The sequence below is a fragment of the Vigna unguiculata genome, chromosome 2 (assembly GCF_037176805.1).
Source record: "Vigna unguiculata cultivar grain cowpea cultivar isolate G323 ecotype 2 chromosome 2, ASM3717680v1, whole genome shotgun sequence".
Classification (NCBI taxonomy): domain Eukaryota; kingdom Viridiplantae; phylum Streptophyta; class Magnoliopsida; order Fabales; family Fabaceae; genus Vigna; species Vigna unguiculata.
In genome coordinates this window covers 31,690,200-31,702,223 of record NC_140793.1, presented here as the reverse complement: position 1 = coordinate 31,702,223, position 12,024 = coordinate 31,690,200, and the positions used below count along the sequence as shown (strand labels likewise).

The window sequence follows — 12,024 nt, the reverse complement described above, 5'->3', positions numbered from 1 at the left end:
CAAACCTACAAAATTATGATATGAGGAATAAAAATGATTGATTAGTAACATTTAGTAAGGTATTAAACATGGACAACTAAAACAAAGATAAGAATTTGACATAAATGGATAAAAAACAACTTCAGGTACATGTTTATGCCACTTAAATAAGAGTGATATGTAATTAATATCTTTGATTGTGCTATTGATTAAGTGTTTAATGAATAAGACTATTTGGTAGAGCAAGAGTGTGGTGCATATTAGAATGCAAAGAGTCTTTGATGGAGTTACTTTTTAGCAAAAAATTGATGTCTTTTAGTTTAGACAATTAAGCCTAGGTACGAGGTGCATTTCCTTATGTGTCGGTGCTAAAATATGTGGATTAATACCATGTCATGACTCTTGTCCTTTTACTCAAAGTTATGCAGCAAGGAATTTGTTGAGGCTTTAATGGGATTAGGCATTCTTGATACATCTTATCTAATTTCTTCGTTATTTGTGTGACACTTTTGTGTATCATTCACGTTTGGTGCATACTTCTTACGGTCCCAATATTGTGTGCGAGGACAAAAATCACCTCATATTTTACTGCATTTACTCTTCGAGGGAGCATGATGTGCCAAGTGGATTTGATTTTGCAACAATTTTGTTGCCAAATTAATTTGAATAGGAATTATTTTAAGTGTTGAGAGTTTATGCATTTTAAGCACTATTGGATAATTTTAGCATATAAGGAAATGTCTCTTATTGTATTGGAGCGGCTATTATTGTAATTTTTTCCGTTTCTTGAAGTACCCATTTGCAGCTAAGTAATGGATATCTTTAATTTGGTGATGAAAAATATGTGTACACGTATTTTGAATACTATCTATTTTTTACTTTTTGTTTTCTTTAATTTTGTTACACTTTTCATGTTCACTTAATTTCATAATATATCATTGATTATTTTTGTGATTTATTTTATATTTAAATATTAATAGTACTCACATAGTTTTGTAAATGAACATTAGTAATTCTTATCTAAGTTCATGGAAATAACATCCTTAATGTTGTATATGAGGTATATCTACTTGTTGAAGTTTGAAGTTTCGTCACAATTTTATCTTTTAAAAAATTTTCTCAATATTTCATATGTTGTGATTGACTTTAATCATGTTATCTCGACATATTTGGAATCAGAACATTGACGTTGTTTGTAAAAATGAAAACTTTCATAACTTTCAACTGAAATACTTTTTTGATATATCTAATAGTCTAACATCACTTAAAAATCGAGATCAAAGTTAATATAAATACACATTTATCCTTTGAACTCTTAAATATATTGTAAAAACAATTATTTTATCAATATTATTATCTCAATTAGTGCATCAATCTACATAAAATTGTGTTAATAGTAATTTTAAATTTGAATTTTTGATTATATAAATACATTAAATATTTAAAAATAGATATTTATAGTTCAAAATAGTTGTACTGCCAAAAGATAATGTAATCTAAAAATATGTAACATGAAATTTTATCTTAAGACTGCGACGAGGTCATGGCAGATGGACCCCATATCTTCTAAATTAACTCCTCAATGATCTCATGCAACATGGTGGACAATTTTGGCTTTTTGGTTACAACATATATTTTTTTTTAATTTGGATGTTTTAACTCTTTCAATTTTAAAATAATAATTTAACACATCAATTTTCAAATCGAACAAATGTTATTTTTAAATATATTCTCATCTTCTATTTTCTCAGTTTTTTACTTATGGTTTAAATTTTTTGAAAAAAAAAAAAAAAAGAGAATTAAGAAGTGCATAAAATCAAAAATCTTAAAAGAAAGAAGGGTCCAGATGAGAGGCATTAAAGAATAAAATATGAAATAAAAATAGTGAACTATAAATATGGTAATGTTCCACGTCTGTAGTATACTGAGTAAGAAACTGAGGGACTGAAAATGATTAACTTTGTGACAGCATACGAGTGGTTGTTGCATTGGCTGGTGAGGGCGGTGGGGTTGAGACCTTATATGGTGGAGACAGAGCCAGGGACGGTTATAAAATTCTGGGGGCCATGCGACGCCGTTTCGAACGGCAAACGCCTTTGTTCCAAACCAGTGGTGGTTCTCCTGCACGGCTTCTGCGGCGACGGAATCATCAACTGGCAGTGTCAGGTAGCAGCTTTGACGAGAGACTACGCGGTCTACGTGCCGGACCTTCTCTTCTTCGGTGGATCCATCACCGATAAGGAGGAACGGTCGCCGGAGTTTCAAGCGGAGTGTTTGGCGGCGGGGTTGGGGAAGCTCGGGGTGGAGAAGTGCGTTGTGGTTGGGTTCAGTTATGGAGGGTTTGTGGCGTTGAAAATGGCTGAGATGTACGTTGAGATGGTGGAGGGTGTGGTGTTGTCTGGAGCCGTTGTGGCTGTTACGGAGTCCGTAGTTTTGAGAGCAGTGGAAGGGATAGGGTATTCGTCGATTTCCGAGATGTTGTTGCCGGTGTCCGTTGGGGAACTGAAGATCCTTCTTTCCGTTGCTTGTTACAGAAACCTCTCCTTACCCAACCGTTTCTACGCAGACTTCTTACAGGTTTCTTTCTGTTCTACTCATGTAAATCACATCATGTTCTTCGCATTTCCTTGCATCTTTCATAGTTTCAGAATAAACCAGTTTGAAAACAGTGGATACTGGGTTAAGGGGTACAGAGTGATATCATAACATTCAAAATAGTAATATTTTAATTATATTTATATTATTTTTTAATTTAAAATTCTAATATATATTATTATATTATATTATTGAAGAAGAGTCTCAAATGCATGTATTCTTAGTATTTCTCTTTACGTGTGTGTTAATAGTTTATTAAATTAAAAAAAAATAGTATTTTGATATATTATTATTAATATTATTTTAATCTTATTAATAATATTTTAATTGATGATGTATATACCATAAGAAATAATTTTAGTAATCATTAAAAAACAAAATTTAATTTTAGAAGAATAATTAAAAGTATATTAAAAAGATTAATTTTGAATACTACTTTTGTAATTAGATATAATATTTTAATATTTATTTTGATATGTGTAGTATGGTAAAATCGGCAATGGAAAATAACAAGAAAAACTACCTTTGGGACTTCTATCAGGAAAGTAGATATAATATAATAAATTTTGTAATACATATTTTTTTTTTAAGTTTATTATAGATTAGTACTGAACAAAAGATATTAATTTTCTGGTTTACACTATTAAAAAATGCTACATTTTCAAGTAATTTACTAAAATAATCTCAAGATTTGTAATAGATATATTATTGGATAGAGATACAACAAATAATTTGTTGGTAATTAAAGATTTGAGCATATAACTGTCAACAAATAACAATTACTTAAAGGGAAAAAATAGAAAAATAAAAATAATATAACTACAGTTGTAACTAAGTCTATTTCACCACACATTTAAGTAAGTTGTATCTGGGATTTTTTCTTTTAAAAATTAAGCCAAATTATTATTAACTTCATTTATGGGTTGAACATGGATAAATTCGTAAGCTATCTATAATAATCATTTATTACCTTTTTCTTATCACTCTTTTATAATTATTTATTATTTATAATTATGTAAATTAATAATTGATTTTTTTTTAAATTTATAATATTTTTAATAATATTTAAATATTTAATTTATTTGTTTGTATATAAGTAGTAGACACTTCAATTTTTTTTATTACGTTTATAACAATTATTGGTAAAATACGATAACATTTTAATTATATTAATATAAATAAGTTATATCAATATGCTTGTAATTAACACATAAAATAAGGACAATTGGAGGTTGACACTACCTATATATCTATTTAACATTTTTTGTAATGAAAAATAATGTGTGAAATAGGCGTAAAATTGTGTCAAAGTAAATTTTTTTTTTTCATTGAGAAAAAAAAATTAAGCGTGTCAACTTAATAATGTGTGATGTATAAAATAGGATTATAAAATTTCTAATTCAAAAAATGAATTAAACCGAATTAACTTATTTTTAACTCAACTTATAATAAGACAAGTGGATTGATTTTACTTTGAGTCTCTTTGTTTTATTTTACTTTTCTTTTTCACTCCTTTTATTTAGGCTAAAATCCTTTCCATAATTTTTATTTGATATTAATTTCTCATATTCATAAAAATAATAATAATATTATTTTTTTACAGACACAACATAACGTTAACGTAAATCTAATAAAATAGACGTAATTGGATATTTTTACAAATATGAGTGTAAATTTTATATATATATATATATATATATATATATATATATATATATATATATATATATATATATATAAATTCATGTTTATGTGTTATTATATATACTTTATTTATTGTTATAACTATTTTTTTCATATTAATTAAATAAAGATATATTTGAAAAAATAATGTTATGCTGAAATTTTATAAAAGGATATTAAAAAAAAACTGAACATTAAAAATAACAAAGAGAGATTGATTATATTTACTTTTAGAAGAGAAAATTTTCAATTGTTTTCTTCACAAACTAAAATTAACTTATGTACAAGTTAATTGTTAAAATTTGTTTACATATAATTTTAAAAAAAAGTATTTTAGAGAAAGTCAATTACTTATTTTCTCATCTTTAAATTCCTATACATAAACTAGTCTAAGAGGTTATATAAATTTATTTAAATAGGTTTCTTTGCAAAGATTTTAATGCAGACATGGCTTAAAATAGGGTAATTTTTAATTTGAATTTCAAAGGTTAGTATGTAATGTAAGCACAATTGATTGCAGGCGATGTACTCAAATAGGAAGGAGCGAGCTGAGCTGTTGGAGGCCTTAGACATTAGCTACAAACAGATCAATATCCCAAAACTTCACCAGGTATATAATCTTCCTATTTTGGCTCTTCATTCAAAATATTTCTTAATCTTCATATTTTCATCATCTTAACTTTAGTATTTTACTTCTTCCTTTGCAGCGAATACACCTTCTATGGGGTGAGGATGACAAAATTTTTAAACTAGAGTTTGCGCAGAAAATGAAAGAGTAAGATAATTTTTTTATATGATAAAGTCATTTAAAAATTTAAATCTCAGTGGTTGCCCACCAAGTGTATGAAAAAATTAGAAACTCACTTCATCTCATACTATGCGTGCGTGTTTCGTTTTCTTTTTCTAGACATTGCATGATTTAACCAGATTTACTTGTAAGTCAAATCAACATGCTAGTCTAAAAAAGTACATACCATTCATTAAATGATTATACAATAGAGCTGAGAAGGGTTGAACTCAAATATAAACAACCTATATTCCCTCTAATTAATGCTTTCTGATTTCTTTTTTTGCTGCGTAACATATGACAGGAAGGTGGGAAATAATGCAACATATGAAGGCATAAAGAGTGCGGGTCACCTGGTTCACCTGGAGCGACCCTGGCTCTATAATAAGAGCCTCAAGCAATTTCTTTCTTCTGTTTTTCCATTGCCAGCTGCCAAAAACTGACCAATAATAAAGTACGTGAGAGATGGTGAGTTTACATAGCAAAATCTGATAAAAAACACCAACCTATAAGTTTGGGAAGATTTATGTATTCCAAGTTGTGATTTCGATGCACGACGTTATGTGGAGTGTTTGTTTATTTTATTTTAAGAAAAATAAAAACGAGTATGGACAAGTTTGACTCCACTTTGTACAACCTAGTTCTAGACTTTGTTTCATTTGTGAGTTATTTTAAGTAAATTATAAAATGAGTTCATTTATATTTTTTGTCTTCACAGATTTATTTGAAATCCCATTTTATCTCAAATAACTAAGTATCAAATATTTGTCTGTAAAATAGCTCATTAAATAACTCTATTCAGCATATATATTTTTTTTTAATTCGATCTATTGCTTTTACAATTTTTAGCTAGTTTATCAAGTAGTTAAGAACTTATACTCATATTGAATTATATAGTTTATAATAGGGTGAAAAACATGCCAATCCAACCAATTTTGACCATTATCCGCTTAAAATGGAAAAGTCAGATTAATCCCTAAAATAGAAAAACGGCCATTAGTGATAACTTGTCTTAGCACAAGATGCACCTCCCTCCATCTTCAACATTGTTATGTTTTTCATAGTGCACTTTTACTCTTGCATGTGAAATGAAAAAAGATGGGTATAAAACACAATGGCAACATGAAGCATAGATTATACAATACTTATACAAATTTGCAGTTACAAATTAATTAATTCGTAATGTAAACTTATATTACGTATTACACAATTTAAAATATAATTTACATTTTAGATTGTTTTTCAAATTTATATTACAAATCGCATAATATGTAATGCAAATTTATATTATAGATTATATAATCTGAAATATAGTTTGCATTTTGGATTGTCTTTCAAATTTACATTATGGATTATATAATTTTTAAAGAAAATGGATAATGATATTATAACAAATAAATTTTGATAATTTTATCTTACAATCTGAGTTGACATACTTTAAATGAGTTTGAAATATAAAAAAATGATAAAATAGAAAAAATGAAAAGTCACTTAAAAGATGACAACTCAGGTTGTAAGAGAAAGTTGTAAAAATTCAATTGTTATAGAATAATTTTTTATTACAAAATCCAATAATTACAAGCAAGCAGGGTATAATTAAAATTTTAAAAAATATGACGGTGCAGAAAGAAAACATGGGATGCAACCTTATCTTACATATTGTTTTCTCTCACAAGCCTCTTACTAGTGAGGGGGCTTCTCCCTGCATCCCAAAGCATTTCTCCTGTACCCCCCAAAACTTTTTTTGTTTCCAATTTTACCCTTAAATGAAGAAAGAGAAAACACAGTAAAAAAAAATTAACTGCACTCTTACACCCAGTCAACACGAATCTGCTTTTGTTGTAGGCCTCTGCACCCCAAAAAATGCCAAAACGGATGACAGAATCCGCTTCAAGATTTTAAATATATTTTTTAATTTTTGTTTTGTTTATTTATTATGTTTTCATATATTATAATATATATCTAAAAATAAAGTAATATATATATATATATATATATATATATATATATATATATATAATTTGATTTGTAAATAACTTTTTCAAAAATAAATGTAATTATAAAAATAAATAAAACTAAATGATAATTAAACTTTAAATTAGATAAAAGAACGAAATTCCAAATCCGTTTCTGTTTTTTTTTTTTTAATGAAACGGAACGTGGAATCCGTTTCGCACAGAGCTGAAACGGAATTCCAAATCCGTTTTTTTTTTTTTAACGAAACGGATTGTGGAATCCGTTTCGTGTTTATGTTTTTCGTGCTGAAATGGAATATGTATTCCGTTTTTGGTTTTTCTAAAACCCGTTTTAGCGTGTTTTAAACTGGTTGGAGAGGTGGAGCGTGTTTTAAAGTGGTTGGACAGGTGGAGAGAAGAGTATTAATGATTGAATTTGAATTGATAAAGGAACACAGCCTAAGGGAAGAGTGGGGTGTGTGCATGATTGATGGGCCATGGGAGAGAGAGATTTGGGAGACGGAAGACACATTCCGTTTCATTTTTTTAATTTTTAGCAAAACAGATTGTGTAATCCGTGTCGGAGGAAGGTGAAATGGAATCCGTTTTGGTGGTTTTCTTGGTTTTTTAGAGTGTGAGATTCGTTTACGTAATTAATGTAATTAAGGAGTGAGTGTTGGAGTGTGAAATGAAAAAAAAAGAATACTTAGAGTGATATAAAGGGGAAAGAAGACACTACCTGATAAGAGGGCTAGGTACACCAAAAACACCAAAAACAAATGTATTCTTAACTTACAGCATCCCCACAACCACCTACGAACATGAGTAATAAACATATATATATATATATATATATATATATATATATATATATATATATATAATTTTGTAATGGGTGCGAAAATCATAATTTATAGGAAACGGAATACAGAAACCGTTTCAAAACGTTATGAAACGGATTCTGTATTCCGTTTAAGAAAAAAATTTGCAATTTTTTTTATGAAACGGAATACAGAATCCGTTTCATAACGTTTTGAAACGGATTCTGTATTCCGTTTCAAAAAAATTTGCAATTTTTTTTAAGAAACGGAATACAGAATCCGTTTCAAAACGTTATGAAACGGATTATGTATTCCGTTTCATAAAAAAAATTGCAAATTTTTTTGAAACGGAATACATAATCCATTTCAAAACAATTTTTTTATGAAACGGAATACAGAATCCGTTTCATAACGTTTTGAAACGGATTCTGTATTCCGTTTCATAAAAAAAATTGCAAATTTTTTTGAAACGAAATACATAATCCGTTTCAAAACAATTTTTTTATGAAACGGAGTACAGAATCCGTTTCATAACGTTTTGAAACGGATTCTGTATTCCGTTTCATAAAAAAAATTGCAAATTTTTTTGAAACGGAATACAGAATCCGTTTCAAAACGTTATGAAACGAATTCTGTATTCCGTTTCCCATACAGCTCTCACGACCACGAACCACACAAACCACAATGAAACTGAGCAAAAATTTTAATGAAAGCTGGATGATGGAGAAGAAACGGAGTAGAAGAATACTAAATAGTAACGTATAATAACGTTTTGGGGGTGCAGGGACGTTGACGCAGTAAATGAAATTTACTGCGTCCGTACCCACTTTCACCCATTCTTACAGTATATTAAATAAGGGCATAAACGTAAATTTTGGGGATACAGGAGATTTCTTGGAGGTGCAGGAAGAAGGCGTCTACTAGTGAATGATACATATTTTGTGGGCTTGTGAGACGGTCCATCACTGAGTTTATTGGGCCTTTGGTTAGTGGGTTCCTGGTTTCTGCAGGGCCATATGAAAACCATTTCGGCTTTTTTGTCGTATTATTAAAGATTAAAGTAAAAATAGTGTATTATGGGAAGGGAATGCTATTTTTGTGCATTAAAAAGGAAAAAAGAAAAAGGCTGGATCCTATCCTGTACCATATACTAAAAGGAAAAAAACGAAGGAGAAAAAGAGAAGAATCTCTCTGAACACGAAAAAAAGAAAGAGAGAGAAAAAAAGAGTGATGAGGCCCTTCGTATTACGCAGATATGTAAGAGATAGATACATACATACAACAGTTCGCAATCAGACAAAAACTAGACGACAAAAAATGATGCATCGTACTTGAAAAAGTTTGGTTCTTCTTTCTAACATTCACATGGTTAAAAAAAAAAAAAATCAAAGGGTGGTGTTGATTAATAATGTTTTTTTTTTTCTAAATTATGTATTTTACATTCTCAGATACTTTTTTCTAATTTATTATTTATAGAAAAACTTTAAAATAGACAAATAAAACGGTGATTTTTGGGTAAAAAAATTAATAATTAATCGATATGATCTGTTGTCGGTTTTTTGGTGTCGTTTTACAAGTTTCACTTTGATTGCTGTATTGAATCATTATATTAAATTATTTTGACATCTATATATTTTATTACTTAAAATTTATTAAATTACAGAATTTCATTTTTCATTTAAAGGCAGTTTAGTACATTTTAACTACTGGAAAATGTGTGTTGTTAATATTTTTTCAATTTAACTAATATTATTTTATTTTATTTATCTTGAGTCTTCTTTGCTTCAAAGTTTTTGCCTTTTGTCTTGTCTTTATCAATTTTTTTATCCTTAAGGCCTCTATATATCACAGTAAATACTTAATGCGTTTTGTAATTTAACATAATTGTTTTTGTATTACAACTAACATGACTTATAATATAATAATTATAAAAGCGAACAAATTTAGTTATATACGATTATTTGTTATTGGATCATAATGTAATTTGCTTTTGCACTATGAATGCATCTCGTGAAAAACTATTTTTTCCGCTCTTTAAATTCTAGCACGTATTATAATTTGAAAGATTATGCTTGTTAGGGTCATTGACGAAAATACATAAATAAATAAATAAATAAAATTTATATAACTTTTTTTCCTTCTCATTTAGCTGCGTAAAAAAAGTGATTTTTTAATACAATAACATATATATTTAAATATAAAATATATGAAGATATATGCATTACAAAAATATATTTCTTCATCTTCCATTAAAATTAGATACAAACATGAAATTGAAGTCCACTCTATTATTCCCTTCGTTCCCAGTTGCACGAAATAAAAGAAAAATAAAAAAAATCACGTTTTTTTTCCTTGTCCCTTCATGATCTGTCCTCAAATTTGAACCATAAATGTCCTTTAGAGGATTTGAACTTGTGATCATGTTCTAACTCCACTCAATAATAAATATTCCTGTATTTAATTTTTCCAATTTTAAGTATTATTTTTAATCTGTATCTATTTAAAGTTAAAATATCGTTGTGGTACACGTACTTAGTTGCTATTTAATTTATAAAACTAATTTATTTTCTCCTTTCCTTTCTTCTTCCATTTGATTTGATCACTCTCCCCAAGATTGATAACTTTTCTTTTTATTTTTGTAACAATTAAATAAAAGCAACAAGCTTTTTTATGTAATAGCTTTTGTTAAGTTCGTCTTCCTTAAAAAATGTAAGAAAAAAAATGTTTTTTAATTACTTTGCACAAGTAGTTATATACTCTTTTGAGAAGTGACAATTATTTAAGTTCCGTAATTCCTTTTATTTAAACAAGTACGATAAGATATGATTCCTACGTGTTTGAGTTGATGTTACGTGATATTATATTCATCTTATGCTTATATGCATGGAAAAAGGTTAGAGATGCATTAAAATAACAACAATAATAACTTTACTTCTCTACCATAGATTTCTATATATGATTACTTTTCAAATCAATGATACAAAAAAAAAAAAACACGTACTCTTTTTTCTCTCAACAAAGTTTGGCATGGCATGCAATGTCATCATGTTATTCCAAAAAGATTTTTTCAATCTCTATCGAAATCTATACATCTTAGGGAGAAAAGGATATAAGAGAAAGAAACGACAGAAAATAATTAATAATAAATCAGCAAATGGGCTGATGAAAAAAATAAATAAAAAATTAAGATAGATACAAAAACTGAAGTATTATAAAATAAAATAGGATTGGATGTTATTTGAGGTAATGAGAAGGACTTGTCAAAGGGTGATATTGACCGATTTTATGTTTTCTTTTTCCATTTTCTTAAAAGATATCTAAACATAATCACTACAAATTGAAGTTTCCAATCTGGATTAATTAAGCTTATTTATCAAAAAAGGTCAATTTAAACATATTAATATATAAGAGATTAATTAGCGTCAGATGAGTTGGGTTGTTTTGAGATAATTTTATATCTGAAAACTGAGCCTTGTAGTTATTTTATTGGAAGAATTTTATGTATATTTTATTTTTACCAAAATTAACTTGTTCGAATCAACTTATTTTAGGTTTTGAAAAACTATAATTTATAAAATGTTGTGAAAAGCCTTAACTTTCTTTCCTTACCTAAAATGTAAATAAAATCAAATAGCATCTCCAAAGATCAATTAGTTGACAACTTTTTTCTTATTCCAGTTCACTCAACAGATTTCATCGCATATTTTCCCCTTATATTACGAATCATTGACAACGATATTTCCTAGGGTCTAATTAGAATTTAAAAGAGGTTTATTCTTAAGGATTTTTTTTTTTATAAAAAAAGCCCTCCACATAAACTCATATTTAAGGAAATATAAAATTATTTTAAACTAACTTAGACCATATTACTTGTACCATGTGATTCCGCTTCTGCTTTTATTTACTTTTGGTATATTGCATATTTTACAAACTTTAACTTTATAATTTGCTTAAGCCAAATCATCCGTTGAAAAGAATATGTATTACACACTACCTAATATCGTAATTGATAAACATTTTTTTTGGGATAAAGTTGGGGCAAAACCCCATCACAAGAAATCATAAAAAAAACATATCACTCCTTTATATCAATATATCAGGAAAATACTATTTTTTTAGAGTGAGGAATGCACTTCAAAATGAAAAATAAAGGAAGTTAAAACCAATGATTTAAAAATCAAATAAGATAAATTTTATAATTAAA

At 27.8% G+C, this 12,024-nt stretch overlaps 1 protein-coding gene across 1 annotated transcript; it reads left to right on the top strand.

Annotated features, from left to right (window-relative positions):
• The first annotated feature begins 1,890 nt into the window (after nucleotides 1-1,890).
• On the top strand, nucleotides 1,891-5,744 carry LOC114174200 (uncharacterized). The gene is made up of 4 exons (XM_028058991.2): nucleotides 1,891-2,556; nucleotides 4,778-4,867; nucleotides 4,965-5,032; nucleotides 5,349-5,744. Exons 1-4 carry the CDS (start codon nucleotides 1,930-1,932, stop codon nucleotides 5,485-5,487), a joined length of 924 nt encoding a protein of 307 aa, XP_027914792.1. The 5' UTR covers nucleotides 1,891-1,929; the 3' UTR covers nucleotides 5,488-5,744.
• Nucleotides 5,745-12,024: the final 6,280 nt, after the last annotated feature.

What these genes read in the sequence shown, in the direction of transcription:
- LOC114174200 (XM_028058991.2), top strand. Translation starts at nt 1,930, where the DNA reads ATGATTAACTTTGTGACAGCATACGAGTGGTTGTTGCATTGGCTGGTG. An exon ending in TCTACGCAGACTTCTTACAG is followed by an intron (nt 2,557 to 4,777) that starts GTTTCTTTCTGT and finishes AATTGATTGCAG; the next exon opens with GCGATGTACTCAAATAGGAA. An exon ending in TTTGCGCAGAAAATGAAAGA is followed by an intron (nt 5,033 to 5,348) that starts GTAAGATAATTT and finishes AACATATGACAG; the next exon opens with GAAGGTGGGAAATAATGCAA.